This window comes from Megachile rotundata, chromosome 2, assembly GCF_050947335.1.
Source record: "Megachile rotundata isolate GNS110a chromosome 2, iyMegRotu1, whole genome shotgun sequence".
Taxonomy (NCBI): Eukaryota; Metazoa; Arthropoda; class Insecta; order Hymenoptera; family Megachilidae; genus Megachile; species Megachile rotundata.
The window spans coordinates 8536493-8556632 of NC_134984.1; the positions used below are offsets into that span (position 1 = coordinate 8536493).

General features: G+C 30.2%; 1 protein-coding gene and 1 long non-coding RNA gene across 7 annotated transcripts in view; both read left to right on the forward strand.

Annotated features, from left to right (window-relative positions):
* The window catches only part of LOC100878228 (uncharacterized), a 43020-nt gene that overhangs the window by 12671 nt on the left and 10209 nt on the right, over window positions 1-20140 (forward strand). For 5 of the 6 annotated variants that reach the window (XR_013040626.1, XR_013040624.1, XR_013040623.1 and 2 more), the window contains exon 6: window positions 432-506. Coding sequence is in view for 3 of the 6 variants with exons in the window: in XM_076540257.1 (XP_076396372.1) it covers window positions 432-506 (75 nt within the window). In the remaining 3 variants the exon portion in view is untranslated. Of the gene's footprint in view, window positions 1-431; window positions 507-5075; window positions 5649-20140 lie in introns of those variants that run through there. The other variant, XM_076540252.1, reaches the window with a different exon arrangement.
* On the forward strand, window positions 14299-17950 carry LOC143265865 (uncharacterized). Its single transcript, XR_013040627.1, has 3 exons — window positions 14299-16565; window positions 16647-16743; window positions 16824-17950. It is a non-coding gene; the product is annotated as an uncharacterized LOC143265865 (long non-coding RNA).

The window sequence follows — 20140 nt, forward strand, 5'->3', positions numbered from 1 at the left end:
CTTAAACACACGTCAAACGCGATATTAAACAAGAGAATATAGTTCTTCAGCATTTCGTCACTCTATTCTTTTTATTTACAATCTTAAATATATAAAAATCTGACAGCTATCGAGTTTAATGTTTAAATTGAAGTGAAGGTTTTCCTCCAACCAGAAGCCCAAAGCATAGAATACTTAACATAACCTTAAATCTGCACCTACCTTTTATTCTAGAAATGAAAACTCTGACTTGTTTGAGAGATTTCAGAAATCTCGTAGATTTATTATATATTGTATCATATTAGTATATTAATTATCAATAACATTATGAAACTAATTGAGCATATTTTTAAAAATAAGTCTATTGACAATGAGTATAATAATTCGGGCACTCGCTGTATGTCACAGTGATCATGCTGAAGTAACGCAACTAAAACATTTTATTCCAACAGCTCTGCAAGGAACACCTAGAACTAGAAATACTGAACAGCAGAATCAATTGTATAAACAAGCTGCTGAGGCCAGAGGTAACGTGTTCTGAAATTTCTACAATAGTTTTGTTTTTCTGTCTTTTTTTCATATATTGATTGTCATGAAGGCATCGATTATATCTATAGTGGGTGTTCAAATTATTAAGGCACTTTACATTTACAATTTCATTCTAAATTAATGAATACGTAAATCTAGTTGTGCTAAATTATTACTATGAAATATTATATAACGAATTATTTTTTTGAAATATTATATGATAAATTACTATTTTGGAATATTACATCATAAATTATTATTTTAAAATATTATGCGATAAATTATTGTTTTAAAATATTGCATGATAAATTGCTATATTGAAATGTTATATAATAAATTATTATTTTGAAATATTGTATAATACAATATTATTATAATATTTTTTATTAAACGCTGATGTTTATCGATGTCGTTTATGCATATGAAAACATGGTAAAAAGTTGTAGAAATTATTGAAAAAGGGATTTTTAATGAAACCTGTTACAAGCAAAAAATTGACCGTTTATTTGCAATATCACACAAAAATGACGTACTAAATGAAATCTATATGTATAGAGTACATCGAAATTATGCCGAAAACGATAAAAACGAAAATCAAATACTGATTCTATCTGTAGATTTTGATAACTACCTTAAGAAATTGAAACCTTTTCAATATTTTTAATGAAGTTTCATGAATTACACGAAATTCAAATACAAAAATTAATATTATTTCCGGTCTCATGATTTTATCTTTACAAGAACATAGAAAACATATTATTTCCATTAGCACCTTAATAATTTGAACAGATACTGCGGGTTGATACAAAAAAATATAGAATAAGGATGAGGTCTTTTATCTCGAAATTCTAATTTGTTGTTTAATTTATTAGGTACCAGTATCTAATTCATATTGTTAGTATTCAGAATTGTCTTTTTTCCATAAGTTTTTTAATTATTTGAAATTACGACAAATTTTATGAAGTTATGTCATTCAACCTAAAAAATTTTATTATATTGTGCAATTATGTAGCCTCCATATAGCTTCAAAATAGCTTATTAGCTATTAAATTTATTAATTTAAAACACAATCACTAAAAGTCACGTCATTTTTAATTGCTGCAAATTTAGTTATAATTTGTCTACTTCTAAAATATTAAAAAAAGAATCAATTACAATCGTTAAAAGCCATGTTATTTTTAATCACTTTTAATTTACTTATAATTTAACTACTTCTGAAAAATGAAAAAGGAACAATTACATTATCATTATTATATAATTACTATACTTAACGTAACACTACAATTATACATTGTATTATAACATTATATGCATTAAAGGAGTGGATGAAATTTAGTGTTAATCATATAGATTTCAAGATATGATTAACATTTCAGGATTCTCGATTTTATGAAAAACGCACTAAACCATTTGTAATACCGTTTCAATAAAGATACCGATATTTACGATTAATCTGCTAGTCCGGAAGCACACAAAAGATCTCCCGTTTTCCAAAAGAAGTCCTGCTCAGCTGATTTTTCTTCCCTGCGAGTAATGCTAGCTTTTTTACAGACCCCGTCGACCGAATGGTAAATTCGTTTTTCGTCTCGTAAATTCACAAACATTTCGGTCTACTGCTCAGCAGATTTTCATCGTGAAGAATATTCTCAAAATAGATCAGAATCCGTCGTTAGATATATTGACGCTTAATTATACTAAATTCTTTATTAGTGATATGGGAAATTGAAATTTTCGAATGTGAAAATGAACATTATTTCAAATTTTGAATTTCAAATTCTGTAATTGAAAAATTTTATTGTACTTGCAATAAATTGTTAGATTACTACATTGTCAGATTAATACATTTGTTAGATTACTTTGAATTAGAATATATTTTTATAGAATATAACATAGTGTTACATAACACACGAGCCACTTATTTTGAAAGTGAGAGTCACTTGCTCAGTTTAAAAATTGATGAATTAATTGTTAATTAAACGGATAATACTTCAGTAGCTCAGTTATTCTTTTTCACAATTTCGTTGAATTATCTTCACATTCAGATCTTGACTCCAAAATCCTTCTTTTATTAATAACTCTCGTGGGCCTTATTTCTATAAACATAATAAAAATAATAAAATGCCGATGAAATGTGGATTTTGAATGCCGTTGCTTTCTAGAGAAGTTTTTCTGTTTTTTTATTATTACCTGTTGGTTTAACGGAAAACTGGGTTGAATTAAAAAAATTGAATTAAAATTCAATTGCACTTGAAAAATGCATTAATACGTCCATGTAAAAAATAAGGAAGTCAGAACATATTATACCATATGAGTCGCGTTTTCATTTTTACTGAAAATAAAGCAGCAGCTTGTCCAAAATCAAATATTTAATCATAATTTTTGAACATTTAACTAGCTGTTTCATTTTCAAGATATAACTGAAAAAATATGTTAATGTTATTCAGAATAACTACAACAGAAATTTCTATAGAGAACATATAAAAGACTTATAAACCTCGTAATTCATGTCCTCACAACTCAATATTTACATAAAGCAGTATCACAGACCTCTTTGTATTGTAAAAGCACAAATGTGTAATATTCAATTACTTATCTCGAAAATGAAACTGTAATTTTCAATTATTTATTTCCCGATAACGAAACCGTAATTTAAAATGATAAAGGAATTTTCAGTTTGTTGTTCCATGAAAATCCATAGCTGTCGGAATATACAGAGTGTCCCAGTTTTTTACCAACATATTTCATACGCAAACATATGAAGAAGACGTTATATTAACATAGGATTTTAAATACTTTATTAAGAATATTTCTACCAAAAGGCATTAAAAGACACCCTTCAAATTTCAATTCAAAATTATTCTTTAAGTTGAATCAGAGTCAGAGATTGTTAAATATAAAATATTCAGAACATTTTAATTTTCTTGATTTGTTTTAATAGTTAAATTTGATTGACGCATCTGGCAAATAAATTGTACGACAAGGGGTTAATAGCTTTTAGTAATGCATTTAAGAGCCCACATAACCATTTTTTTTTATTTATTTATAAAATACACTGGTAAAGTTATACGGACAAATCTGGAACACCTCGTATGTGATATTAAACATCAATGCAATAAATTTGTCATTTTATATTTTTGTTATAACTTTTTAATAAAATATATGAAACATTATGTCGATATAATATTCTTTCTTTACATATTAATACGATTTCGCGCCGAAAAACTCGAACACGTTGTACAGTGTTTTCAGATCATCTATTTTATATTTAATAGCCGTTTTGCATGTGTTTAATAGTGCTTTGTTAGCTTCGCGGTTATTAGGTGCTGTTACAGTATCTTCACGGTATTTAAATATGTAAAGCAGTTACATATTTATGAGTTGTTTCTTTGTTTGTTCCGTGGCAACAGGCAATGTTTAAACTACATGAAGTGCTGTACTTTCAATCTCCTTGCTCGGAAAATTCGAGCTCTTCTTAAACAGGAATTAACAATTCATGGAGTATGATGGAGAATCGTGCATATCGTTAACTCTATGAAAGATTAATTATTTCATTACTACAGACAAGTTAATATTCATCTACACAGCACATTATATGCTTCCTTTGGGTAGGCACAAATATTCAAACTTGAAAATTTTTTTATTTCCAAATCATCAATTTTTCAAATTTCTTAAATTTTCAAATTCCTTTATTTTTTAATTTTCAAGTTTGTAAGTCTCCAAACTTTTAAAAGTTTTGATTTTTAATCATTAACGGTCACACTTCATCAAAATAACATAGCTGACTCACTTAGATTTTTAAAACCCCATTCACTTAAATGTTCTTTACAAAGAAGCTACTCATTATTTTAACTTGAAGAAAAATAATAAATACTCTGAAAATGTTACCATATTTCATATTTATTTAACATTTTTAAAGTTTTAACATAAATTGACTGATTTCAACCAATTTAAACGTTGAATATGAAAAGAAATTCAGAAACGTGAACAAATTGAGAAAATGACGGTTTTTATAGAAAAATTCAAAATTTTAAAAATCTTTATATAAAGAGCTAAAATCTTAGTTGAACACTTTTGAGATATAACAGTTTAAGAGAAGAGGTAGTAAAAATATTAGAGTTTCAAAAAATGTATTTGTTCAAATTTTCAAGATATAAAGTGATTAAAATTGAAGCTAAATTGGCTGGAGTCGTTTCATACTTCAATATGACTGTTGAAGGTTAAATGTTTTGAAAGTTATCGTTCATCTAAATCTAAGATCTTACAAAAATTTATAGCAACCTAATCTATCAATTTGTTAAAGTTCTATAAAATCCGAAAGTAACACAGGTAGTTTCCTGGTCAGATACAACGAATTCAGTATGGTGTTCAAATTATTGGAAAACTCATGGAATATTGCATAACAAGCTTTAAGATCAATATTGCCGTAACTGAACTAAAATGAACTACTAAAAACGATCACTTAATGAGACCTGCTGACATAAAAATAGAATCAAACTAACCTTTTAGCCAATACCTGAAACTTTTGTTGGTCACGAGTTTCGTTTACGATGTGCTTTTCCTTTTAACAGCTTTTCCATGAAATCGTCGATAAAATCAACGGACAGAGGAACAGTCGATAGCATACACTACAGTTCAAAAGTTTGTATTGCGCATTATTATCACGTAGTGGCCAATTTCTATAAATCAGTTCTATATTAATACGTTAATAAAATTACACTATTATTTATAGTCAAATGGTCGCCACATTGAACCTTTTCTGTAAATAGACATTGAAATTAAAATATCTCCTAAACTAATGATTTTTTCGCATAAATAGATTAATACTTTTTTGTAAAGAATATAAAGGAGTATCAGCTGATGCGATACAAAATATATGATTTCATTTAAAAAAACATTAATGACCTTCATATGTCCTTTACACGTCCACCTACAAAAAAAATATACCACCAGCATATGCCCCTCTCAAAACCATTCAACTTCATCTGAAACATTGTTTGCTATGAGTAATAATAATGTCGCAAATCTAGATGGCAAAATGTGGTGAGCCACCCTGTATGAAATTAATGTCAAAATTGTTTAAGAACCTATGTTCTAAATAGTTTAATATACAGGGTGTCCAGTTTTTTACATCCAAACTTTGAAAACATATTCCAAATGCAAACATAAGAAAAAGATGTTATATTAACAAAAGATTTTAAACACTTTATTAAAAAATTATAACAAATGTAAAAAACGACTTTGGAATGCTTTATTTTTTGATGTCACTAACAAGTCACTAAGTAATAACCGGAACAGATTAATTTTTGTTTACTTAATTTTAAAATGTCGTTCAATACGTGAATATCGGACCAACTGTAATTTTTATTAATAATTCTTTGGTAAATATCTGGAACTTAATAAATATTTTAAAACTCAAATATTTCTTTACTTACACGTTTAATGAAATCAACATTGTATGACCGTTGTTTTATAATTTACGATAATAAAAAATATTTTTAGACCAGCTCTTACCTATCTAATCTTAATTTCTTTTACATTATCCTAAAATAAAAAGAAAAGGAAATACTATTATTACCGTAACATACTCCATCTGTCCATATTAACGCTTTCCATTATGACAAAATTACCCGGAAATCAATCGGACACAAGGTACATGAAGAAAATTTTTTGCTCTTTATTAAAGAATAACAGAGAACGTACGTATTCGTTCGAAATATCGCCGATGGCTTAAAAATCTTTGGGAGATGGTTGAAATTGATGAAACGTTTTTTCTTCGCTACCACATATGCACGTATCACGTACATTCTCCCCTTTTCATTAACTATATTTTCATATTTTGAATAACAACAGGAATATTCACGTGGCAGAGTCAGATTTTACACTGGTTTTCAATGAAAACAGAAGGAAATGTAGAGAAATGATTTATCTTCGTATTACCTAATGCTATTGGATATTTTTATATTTAAGAAGATAAAAAAGCATTTATTACGCTGTTCAGAAAGACGGCGCTGTGTTACGTATACTGAGCATTTTCTATTTTGAAGTTGATTCTTCGAGCATAGTCAAAGACCATCGCGAAGGAAGAATTTAGTCTTGCTTAGTTTTCCCAGCTACCAGGGTTTCCTTATTAGGCTTCGCCCAAGAATACCGCCTCTGGACCAACGCGATGAAAATTTGTTAGACGAGAACGTCGCGTTGATCCGTTCTCACTGTTTCCACTACCACTCGTTTTTCTGTCCACTTTTTGGGTATAAAAAGGGTTGTAAGGACGTGTCGAGCCCAGTAAATTCTTGATCGTCGACTAACCTCTGTTCGAGTTCTATTAGAGTCATCATGTCAAGTTTAGAGAAGTCTTATTAATCAAGGTCGGTTAGAGTCCCAGTCGAGACAAATTAAACCATACAGTACGTAAGTCTGCTGTTAGACATTTTACTGACTCGCTCTTGAATCCCCGTTTGCTCGTTTTTCGTTAAAATTGGGAAGGGCTAATTCGTTGGAGTCGAAATCTTTGTTAATTCATTCCGTCGTTAGATTCAACGATTTTAACCGTCGTTAAATTCATTAACTTAAAATCAAAGAAACATTTAAGCTCTTGGACAATAGAGTCACCTTAACCAAGGACACTCAAACATTTGTAGAATCCGGTTTTGGGAAAAATATATTGTACTGTTCATTTTTTATACCTAATTACTCAATTGATTATAACCAAAGTCCAAAATTCCATCTGTCAGTGTATCCTCGCTGCTCGAAGTATACCGTCAAATCTAGTTACCTATGCTAACATTTCCTGTGACGCCCGGCGTTAACCATAAGTCGGCTAGTTCACACATCGCTTCCTGGGGCACCCGGTATTAGCCACACGTCGGCTCATCTACACATCTTGACCTTTCCTGTGACACCCAACTATAGCTAAGGTTATGGTTAATTAACAAAGCCTGAGTTAGCCTAGTACAGTATTGCCTCGAAATAAGCAACACTCTCGGGACCGGCCAGTTGCTTATTTCAAAGGTGGTATGTTATTCGGCTTGCTTTTGTTTTTTGAATCACTATGTGTTAGAGTTAGAAATAAGAAAACAATATACATGTTCTGTCTTCTTTTCGCTAAACTGTTTGATCATACATAAAAATTATTAGTTTCGGATCTCTCACGCGGTCGACTTCAATCAAAGAAGTGGAGATAGAAATTTGCTAATTTCGAAATTGGAAACTGTTGCTTCTTTCGAGGCAATACTGTGACAACTACCATAATCAAATACATCCTCCAGCCACGGGGTTGTACCCCTCCGACTCGTAACACTAGTTATATTTGAGCCAGCTAAGAATGTATTATTCAAATATTTTTTATTATTGTAATACTTTATTACTGTTCAAATGATGGATCATTTTTGGTTTATTTCGGACTATAATTATTTCGTTTACCACATTTTTCCTGTAAATTTTACAATATTTTTCTGATATATAATCACTTTCTGAAATATGAGAATCAAAATACTCAACATTTAATATACGACTATAATCATAATATTATATTATTATCAGTGTGGTATTGAAATGAATCAGACAGGTTAAAAGTAATTTTTATTTAATATAAGGTTATAATAATCTCGCTAATTGTGCCTCGCTAATAAATCTTCCTAATAAATACGTAATAATAAATCTCGCTAATAAATGCATAATTTTTTACACAGTTGAATGCTCTTTGCCGTTCTACGTAAAACACTATTAAAGTACAGTAATAAAGAAATTATTAATTATCGAGTATTTCAAGGAAATACCTTTATTGGAGAAGATACTCAAATGCTTCTCCATTACACTATACACATTTCAGGCAACGCTTTGCGAATGTTTTCATAACTAAGTTAAGATGATCTGTTTATTATTGCACATTGCTGTAATACTTGTTCTTTTCTACAGAATTTATATAATTCTTATCTTTTAAATAACCACATGGAAAAGTCAGGGGATTTAAATCGAGTTAATATATTGAGCGTGTGCCAATGAATTTACCGCCATAGTTATTTTTTAAATATTGCATTTCTATTCGTAAATTATGTGCCGGTGTACCACTTTGCTGGAAGAATTTTAAATTTAGCTGGCATAAAGCGCTTCGACATCTTCTTTAAGGGACGGTCTGCGGTCTACACCATAGTAATTGGTGCTAGTAGCCTTGGCCGTAGGTAATTGAATTTTTGCGTTTCTTACTTTGCTTGTGTATATTAAGTACGATCTTTGGAAAAAGAAGGCAAGAGAAGAAAGAAACAATTTTCTTTTTAAAATCCTCAAATCCCTACATCTCCATATTCCTACATTCCCAAATCTCTACATCCCCAAATCCTTATATTCTCGAATCTCTACACCCTCAAATAGTTAAATTCCCAAATCCAGATTATCAAATTTTTAAATGTCGAAATCCCTACTGGCATAATTTCTACATCTCCAAGTACGTGCATCCTCAAATCTGTACATCTCTAAATCTATACATTCTCAAATTATATTTCCAAATCTCTGGACCACCAAGTAGTTAAATTCCCAATTTCCTAAATTCATAAATCTTAAGATATCTACATTCCCAAATTTCTACATGTACAAATTCCTGCATTACCAAATACCTACCTTCCCAAATCTTTACATTCCCAAATCTTAGGACTCTCAAATAGCTATATTTCCAAATTCCCAAATTTCTAAATCTTGAAATCCCTACATTGTGATTTTTTACATATTCAAATCTCTGCATTCCCAAATACTTCCAATCTCAAATCTTTACATCCCCAAATCTCTAAACTCTCAAATAGCAAAATTCCCAATTTCTAAATCTTGAAATACCCAAATCTCCAAATCCACAAATTCCTAGACCTCCAAATTGCTGAATCCCCAAATCGCTGTATTGCCAAACACTTACATTCTCAAATCTTTATACTCTCAAATTTCGAAACTCTCAAATAGGAAAATTCCCAATTTTTAAATCTTAAAATCTCCAAATCCTCAAATTTCTAGACGTCCAAATCGCTAAATACCCAAATCGCTGGATTACCAAATTCCAAAATCCCAACATCTTTAAATTTTTAAATTTTCAAAAATCCCTAAACAAAAATTATTCCTTAGACCTACTATAGAGAAGAAACTGCAAGAAACCTAAAAATTCTACTATCTACTAGCAATGCTACTAGCACCAGTCACTAACACAATGTAGATGGTAGTAATAACGATATTTTCTTAAAACACCTCGAGAAATAATTTTTTATTATTATATTCCACTTTTACGTAGAATGAGAAGAATCTACCTGCGTACAACGAGAAAGATCTACCTATGTAAAAAAGTTTCAATTTAAAAAGTAATGCAATTGAATACAAATGCACCACTGCACTTCTAAAAAAAAAACTTGGACTATGAATATACATGTAAAACATATATGTAGAACTCTTTGAACCATGCATCTTTCTTCTGTAATATGTTTTCATATCGCAGCTGGTAACGGAGTTATAATCTGTTGCAGTTATAAACCGCCCTGTATAGAGATTGAAAGATATAGTTCAGAAAAGTTGTAAACTCTCATCGTGCTGAAATTTTAACCAAAGCTCAGCCTTGATTAAAGAAGAAAATCCCTAAAAGGTTTTTCGGCGACAAGATCTTGTTTGTCGCCCACCACTCTTAAAGTTTGGGGCAGTTTTCTGTACATTTTCGAAAATATTGATTTTAGTGAAAAGTATTTCGTACAAAAAATGAAGTCCGTAAAGTACTCTACAAAAGATATTATATATGTACATTTTTTACGGAAACCTATTAATTTGACTGTTGTGACGCAAAAATATAAAAAGTTTCGAAAAACTGATATTTTTCATTTATTTAATCTTAGTTTATATTTATTATATAACACGACACTCAATAAGTCTCCGGTCTAACTAAGAAAAACAAATTTTTTTTTAGAAATTCCACTTTAATCATCAATATACATTGCTTCCAGTGTGATACACTGATTCCAACTCACCTCTAACTTTTCAATTCCCTTCATATTAAACGATTTGTCTTTGCCCCTAAAATAAGTTTCAGTTTCCGCAATCACTTCTTCATTTGAGCCAAATTTCTTTCACTGGAGCATTTTTTTCATATCTGCAAAGAGCCAGTAGTCGCTGGGGTCCAAATCTGGAGAGTACGGTGTGTGGGGAAACAATTCAAAACGTAATTCATTCAATTGAACCATCGTGTTCATCGACATGTGACACGGCGCATTGCCTTCGTGAAACAGCAAACGCGGCACCCACTTTGAAAGCAATTTGCACATGCCCAAATTTTCATGCAAAATTGTGAAGACACTACCTTCTGATATCTTCAAGGCATCAGCTATCTCACGCAACTTAAGTTTACGGTCTTTTAAAACTATTTTGTGGACATTTTTTATGTTTTCCGGAACAACTGCTGATTTTAGGCAACCAGAGCGTTCAGCATCATCGGGGCTTGTACGACCGCGTCTAAATTCAGCATACCAGTCAATGATAGTTGATTTCCCTGGTCCCGAGTCCCTATAATGCTTATCAAGTCACTTTTTGGCTTCAACAGTATTTTTTCCGATTAAAAAACAGTGTTTAATCAACACACGAAATTCCTTTCTATCCATTGTCTTCAAAATTACGAAACTGGGGGTACTAAAATGACTGTAACTTCTAAACTATGGGTCAGAATACCATGAAATTTTGACACGTATTGTTTGATGGTTAGTATTATTCGAAAATAACGTGGGTCTGTCACCAGTATCGCCATATATGTGTCAGACCGGGGACTTATTGAGTGACGCGTTATTTATTAATTTATATTTATATTTAGTTTTAGTTACATTTATTTCAGTACTTACAATTAGTTTTAGAAAAGGATTTTGTGCTGCATATACTATCACTGTATTCTTTTTAAAATTACTGTATGCATTAGTTGCAACTAATAATACACTTCTTTTTACATAAACCTTCGCTAATCTTTTCCGTATCTGTTTTACTCTAATTTACACTCGTCACATATTTAGTATTGCAAAGATTTTGAAATATTTTTATCTGCGATTCATGACACATTTTTCCTTGGATAGGTATTTTGCCCCTTTTTCCGTATATCAAATTTTAATATAATGCAGGCTTGTCACACATTTCATAAGGCAAAAATTAAACAAGAATATGTACAAAGTTACTTTGGAGCATAGCAGTTCAAATAATAGATTTACGTTAAAAAATTACAGAATAGTTTTTGTAGAGCTTTTTAAGAGCTCCATGTTTTGTTTGAAACTTTTTTCTTTAAAATCAATACCTTCAAAGATATACGGCAGAAATTTACTAAGCTGTAGAGGTAGGAGGTGAACAATGCCTTGTCGTGAAAAATCCTCTTGTGGAATTCTTTTCTAAACAGGAATAAATTTTTATTAAAATTTTAACGCAGTTGGGAGCTGCCGCTTTTTCGAAGCTTATCCACATTGAATTTGAGGTTTGAACCAAATAATCGAAAAAATTTCTAGGACAATTTTTCTGAAACCTTCAATATTCTCGTATCATCTCTGGTATGGTCTGTGTATAACTCGATAAATCATTACAGTTGGATCAGAAATTGATTATAAAGCTGAAATATGGTAACGTCAACTATGACGTAATGGCATATGATAGCTGTACGATCGATTGAACCGCCAAAGTCCCATCAGCGAGCAATGCGAAGCCGGCGGCATTTTGTTTCTCGAATTTACAAATTAAACCCTTCGAATGGAATGACATGCAATGAGCGGCCAAATAGTATAAATGTAATGCGTGAAACTAGTCATCAAAGGAGAGTCATTGATAAGAGCTCGTGTTGGCACAGCGAAAATTTATGTTCTATTAATATTATTACTCTGATAAAGTAAATGTCACAGAAATTATCACGTTTTAATGACAAATACGTTTTTGAACTTTCTTACAGATTTCATTAAATTATTATTTGCATTCTGTACTATATTATTTTTTTATTATTTTGTAATAAATTATTTTAATTCGTTTCAAAGTATCCATAACGCGGAATGAAGTATTACGCATAATATAATTGAACAATGAAGAGTTTTTTGTACATAGAGTTTAAAAATTTAACATTTGAAACGTTAGAACCGGGATTTCAATAACATTTATTTATATGTAGCTTTTTCGAAAAAACTGCATCTGAAAATTTGTCAAAATTTTTGTAAAATATGGAAAACGATAATAAGTGTAACAATTCTTTCATTGATTCAATAATTTAACAGTAATAATTATAGTTATTAACATATACGTAAAATAAATGATAATAACAGCATACAGAATTTCAGACCGCAACTCCAATTCAGGCGCTTATAAATTCTCATAGCAACACTTCCCAATGACTACATACATCTCCATATGATAGCATACGTAGAACCAATATTACAAATTAATCTGACTCTATGACCATAAATAAGTTCCCTACAGGTCTAATTGCCTTGATTCATCAAGAGCATTCGCAAACGTTCTTCATCTGCACCATGAATGCACCATGGTTGTTAGCTAATAACAACCTATTTATTATTCTATACATTGAACATTTCATAAATTTATTTGTATAAACATCATATCTGAATATTTCGTTATCTCTAATTTACATAGTCCTCAAAGAGAATTTCATAAATTCAACCAGTAGTTATATTAATAGGGGTGAGGGGACAAAAGTAACGCCCTTCCTCTCTACTTCCATAAACTTTTCAAATAATTTGTTTCCATATTTGCGCGTGTATAATATCTATTTTGTTCCATTGATCGACACTAACCCATAACATGAATCACTTACGGTGGTTAAACTGAATTGCAAATTTATATATCTCCAATAAACTACAATTTCGACTTCCTTCTTAATATTCATAGTTGAACTATTTGTATTAAACTAATCACTTGTTAAAGTGTCTTCAGATAATATTTCTAACGATCCCATAGTTAATTTCAATAGTGTAATTTATAGGTTATGAAATATCTGTTTTGGAAAACGCGGTTGAGAACGAAAGTAACGTGCCACTATGGAGACCAAAAAACTGGAAAACTGTACTAAGGATGATGTATTATGCATATCATAAGTGCAATTAGCAATAGATAAATCAACCACATACGCAATAGTATAGAAATGCTCGAAGCTAATTATGCATTCTACTTCTTGTTATGTAAATGTGCAGGTATTGTTCTTATCGTTGCTTAAAGTTTGTTTATTTAAATGTTTCTTTGCATTGTTTCTTATAATAAAAATTTCATTTTGGAGTAGAAAAAGCGTTTTTACTTAATTATCTACGAAACGATTAATGTTAGTTTCGTCCTGATGGGTGAGAACTTTACTTTTGTCCGCGCTCTCCCTTACTTGAAATATTTTAAATACATTCGAATAGTAAGATTTTAATTTAAGGGTTATACAAGTATTTATTTTCGAACACATGTAAATTCGAAAAATACAGTAAGTACTCTACTGGCAAGCATGATAACGAAAATGGCGATTACAAACGGTTTTAAGAAAAATGACGACATAGAGGATGGAGAGCGCTACCGCTAGTTTCTGATCAGTATATTTTTAAATTTGTAGAATTTCAAATGTAGAACTCTAGAGATATCGAAATTTATAAATAAGAAAATTTGGATATTTGGTAATTGAAATTGTTGGAAATTTCAGAATTTCATGGTGTAGAAATTTCATAGCTCAAGAACTAGTTAATTAGAAAATTTGGAAATTTGTAAAATTGGAGATTTGAAATTTTTTAATTTTGTATTTTTATAGATTTGAAAATATAGGAATTCGAAATATTAATTTACAGATGTAATAATATGGAGATTAGAAAATCTAGAATTTCAGAATTTGAAAACTGATAACTCGAAAATTTGAGAATTTAAAAACTAAAAGTTTGCAAATTTATAGATTTGGATGTTAAGAAATTTTATAAGCTGAGTAGGAAATAAGCTAAATATAAAAAATGTTACTTCTTCACCCGCTTTCCCTCAACCATACTATTTACTACTACACAACAATTTATAACTAAATATTTATATAAGGAATATTTATTTCAATACACGAACGGTATTGAAATACGTAGATTTCAATCCCCCTTTAGCATGGCACAATATTCAAAAAATATTTGACATAAATTTTATTTTATCGGTACATTTTCAAAGGGATGGGACAACCCTTGTGAGTTCATATTTTAAACCGTATTTTGTAAAATACGGAAATTGTCATTGAAAGCAAATTTAAATGTTCAATCTTTTGGCTTTTAGTGAAAAATCCGTCGATGCAAACAGATTTTAAAAAAATGTTTAAAAAGTGTATTACGAAATAACATACTTCCGCAAATATTTTACATGAAACATTAAATAAAATTTATGAAAAATTGTGGATATTAATCCCTAAAATTTGTAATTCTACACTTTTGAAAGGATTCATTATCTGTGCAAAATGCTAATTTTTATACTAACAGAATAAAAGTTTCATTCAAAATTACCCATTGCCAGACTAATAAATTTGTACGACCTGTAACACGTCACTCAATAAGTCTCCGGTCTAACTAAGAAAAACAAATTTTTTTTTATAATTTCCACTTTAATCATCAATATACTTTCCTTTCGGTGTGATACATTGATTGCAACGCTCTTCTAACTTTTCAATTTCCTTTATATAAAACGATTTGTCTTTGCCCCCAAAGTAAGCTTCAGTTTCCGCAATCACTTCTTCATTTGAGTCAAATTTCTTTCCCTGGAGCATTTTTTTCATATCTGCAAAGAGCCAGTAGTCGCTGGGGTCCAAATCTGGAAAGTACGGTGTGTGGGGAAACAATTCAAAACGTAATTCATTCAATTGAACCATCGTGTTTATCGACTTGTGACACGGCGCATTGCCTTCGTGAAACAGCAAACGCGGCACCCACTTTGAAAGCAATTTGCACATGCCCAAATTTTCATGCAAAATTGTGAAGACACTGCCTTCTGATATCTTCAAGGCATCAGCTATCTCACACAACTTAAGTTTACGGCCCTTTAAAACTATTTTGTGGACATTTTTTATGTTTTCCGGAACAACTGCTGATTTTAGGCATCCAGAGCGTTCAGCATCATCAGGGCTTGTACGACCGCGTTTGAATTCAGCATATCAGTCAATGATAGTTGATTTCCCTGGTGCAGAGTCCCTACAATGCTTATCAAGTCACTTTTTGGCTTCAACAGTATTTTTTCCGATTAAAAAACAGTGTTTAACCAACACACGAAATTCCTTTCTATCCATTGTCTTCAAAATTACGAAACTGGGGGTACTAAAATGACTGTAACTTCTAAACTATTGGTCAGAATATCCTGAAATTTTGACACGTACTGTTTGAAGGTTAGTATTATTCGAAAATAGCGTGGGTCTGTCACCAGTATTGCCATATATGTGTCAGACCGGGGACTTATTGAGTGACGTGTTACACAAAGTCAGAAAGAACAACTTATCCTTCAATTTAAAAAAAGTGACTACAACTCCAGCATGACAGAAATTGACCGTGCACTCAAATTCCCGCAACATAGATATGTGTAGCCTACATAAAGTTTTACAAACTGTTATCCCTGACACTATACCAGGTATCGATTCCCTTTTTTTAATTAAACGGAACAAGAGGATTCGTCACTTGGTGTGAATTATTTTAGGACAACTGTAAGAGGTTGAAAAGCACTCTCATGATTCTTCCGACATAGACATAGCGTTCTGTTAGTATGTCTTTTAATAGTGAATCTGTTAGTTTGTTAATCTGAAATAAATGCGTTTTCAATGGAGAAATTAGGTTCGTTATTTGAAGCGTAGACATTGAATATCCTTTAAAATATTTTAATCACTACACAAACTTTTAAGTGATAATACTTTATTAAATATAATTTTATTAAAAATATAACTTTCCTAAACGTATTGTAAATTAGGTATAATCAACAATTTTCCTATTCTTTTTATCGTGCCAACTAAACATAAACAGAATAATAAATGTAGAAGATTGCATACAATTAAAAAACTTTTGATGATCGTCAAGGAAGTTTAAAATGGCCGAGTAAGTGTAAGTGTCAGAAGTAGAAACTTTGAAATCTCAACTCCTACTTTAACGAAATAAATGAAAACTAATAACTTGTCTAAACAGACCTTAGAACCACGTTCACTGCTGGAAACAGAAAATGAGGAGAAACTTAAAGCTCATATCAAAAGTTGTAAAAGCACAAGTCTGCGGCAACATCTGAGTACGTCTTACAAAATTCAATTTAAATAAAAATGCGGTATTTGTAATAAATTTAACATATATTCCTTTATTTTTATTTAGGTAGACTAAAGTAAATAGTATATTAGAATGAAGGAAAATATACTAATAATCTTCTTAACATAGGAAGTAACTTTATATGAGACTGGTTCTAATAATTGAAACAGATTACTGTTGTTTTTTGAGTAAAAATGGAGAAAATTATATGGTATAACGACTGTTTGGAAATCATTCTCTTCTTCATCAGAAAAAATGATTAAAATGCTTTATACCAGTTGATACTAATTCTAAAATGGCGAGTGTAATGCCATTTTTCATCTAGGCTAGCTATTTTTGCATCTAGGTAATACTGAAACAATTGTGTAATATTATAGTAATTATACAACGTGATTTGAGATTTGAGTGTTGTATTTTAAGCAAAAATAAAAGAAGTGATAGAAGAAACACTCATATGGTATAAGACGTTCTTATTTCATATCGCCATATTTTTTACATGGATACACTTGCCAAGTGCAATTACTCTTTATTCTATAATGCAACTCAATTTTTTGTTATATCAATTGATCTTTTTTATTATTCTATGTATAAAAAATACTAATGCAAGGTCATCAAAATGCCAATACTATAAATATTCGACATTTTATGTCAGAAATGTACTTTATTAATAAGTATTCGAATGTTCGCCATTACACTCTGAACATTTTCTAGTGCGTTCTTTACATTTTTCATTCCATATTGATTTGAATTAATATTCAAACGTATGTCAATTTAAAACGTTTCTTTTCATTGAAGTTGTTTAAAAAATAAAAGGAATTCAAGTTCTTTTATATTAGTCCACTATTTAAAGGAATATCAAAATGCATTCATCGAGTGTCAATGTAAATCAACTGAAACATGCAATGAAAAATGTAAAAAGTTATTGTAGTAAAGCATGCGTTGATATAAGATGTCAAATATTTCATGAAGTATTGACATTTCGAGGACACCGGGTTAGTACTTTTATATGCAGGACAATACAAGAAATCGATTGATTTAACGTGAAAATTGGGTTGCATTGCATAATAAAGTGCAATTGTATTTAACAGGTGCATCAATGCATTTATATTATAAAAAATATCATAGGAAGTTAAGACGTAGTGTGACTTTTTTTTTTAATTAAAAAATAGTAATAAATGTTCTAGTTCTATGGATCACCCTGTACATTGTGTGTTTTGAATAAACTGTTTTATCAATTTTATTTGATTTTACTTGAATTTTACTTGTAATTTAAATATGTCAAAGTCGAGTAACTGACGATTAATATTAGAAACAAAAGATGAAAGAAATGCTATATGATCCTAAGATCGCAATCTTCTTCCAGAAAATAAATACAATGCAAAGCGTCCGAAGAATATGATACGAAAAGAATATGTAACAGTATTTCTACCAAATCGTGTCAAAAGACACTTTTCAAATTTAACTTAAAATTATTCTTTAAGGTGAATCATTTCCCCACAATTAATTTTTTGACTTTTCATACAATAGTTGTGAAATTAATTCAGCGATATCATTTTCTTCCAGCTCATTCTAGATCTAAAAATGTGAATATGGTATATTTATTTCTACCGTGAGGTGTCTTTTGACAGCCTAAGGAATTCACGACAGTGCCTAATTTTAAACCATTTTACATTATGAATATCAATACCATTTTGCAGTATCATATCAGATATAATCAAATTAAAGAATCCCGATTTCAGTTTTAACAGAGAATACAGGATTTGCGGCATAACTTTGATATTTGCTTATTTCCCGCCATGTTGCATTTCAGCACACCGCTATATTTATATTTTATGGATTGATGAATGGAGCTAGAATTTACAACTTTATTGAATAATATCTAATAAAAACACATCAATGTATCAATATATTCCTCAAATTATATACATTTAACTGATAATTTAAAATCCCAACAGTTTTGTTAATTATTTGCATTCAAATGAAAAGATCTCAAAAAACACCTTTTAGTCGAAATAGGTATACACAAAATAGTGGTACAAATATTTCAAACCGTCACGAATTTAGAACTTTTCATTGCAAAATAAAAGAAAAATAACAGGAAATTACCATAGCCAATGGTACATGGTTCAATACTACGCAATTACTGCTATCAAAAATGTACAGTATTGTATGCAGCTTTTGTCATGTGGAAAACTGTGATAAATGTCGGTTTGAAATATTGGTATCGAATTCGAGGAAAAAGCATTGCCTCCAAAATCGTATATGATATTTTGTTCCATAATTATACGATAATTGACATTACATGTATATAATATAAGCCAAACGCTTGAAGGAAGGCAGCTCTAAAATTCAGCCATAAAATATTTTAGGATGTAATAGAACTATTTTCAGTAAAACTGATTAAATGCACATGATTACATTATAAATCATTTATAGATGTGGAAATAATACCATTAGATTTACAGTCAAGAGTATATCTGACTTGTCTGGACTACTTTAGAATTGTAGAGAACCGGGAAATTTGTAAATTTGTAATAAACTTATTAATACATTTTAATTTGAACGTTTGTAAGTCTGTAAACTTGTATGCTTTATAATTTGAACATGAATAAGTTTATAAACTTGTAAGTTTTATAATTTGAGCATGAATAAGCTTATAAAAATTGTACAGTTTATAATTTGAACATTCGTAAATTTGTAAATTTTCCAATTTAAATATTAATTTTGTAAGTTTGAATATTTGAAAATTTGTAAATTTGCAAACTCGTAATCTCGTAAACGCATAAACTTGTAAATTTATGCAATAATAAATTTACAAAAGTTTAAATTTATAACCTTGCGAATTCGTAAATAAGTAACCTTTAAAATTTATAAAGTTGTGAATTTGTAAAAGTGTAAATTTATAACCTTGCAAATTCGTAGATTTATAAACTTGTGCAAAAATGCGCAATTGCCGCGATAAAAAATGCAGTGTTATACACAGTTCTTATCGCGCGAAAAACCATGATAAATGTCAGCTTGAAACATGAGTACCAAATTCGAGAACATATTTCCTCCAAAATCGGATGATATTTGTATTCAGCAAGTCAGGACAATTAACATGATGTATAATATGTACAAAAAGCGTGCACCTCTAAAGCTCAACCCTGCACTCTTTATAATTTTTCCAAAAATTCGAGACACCTTGTATATGTATGTCTTCCGTACATAAAAGGTAACTGGTCAATAGAAATAAAAAACTTAATTGAACGTAACATTAACTGTCGGTAAATGAGGACAAATACAAGAATGCAAAGAGTTAAAAGTCGCGTGACAACTTAACTCAGCGTTGGCAGGTGAAAAACGGAATTCATAGCGAGAAAGGAATCAGCGACGGGCTGGAA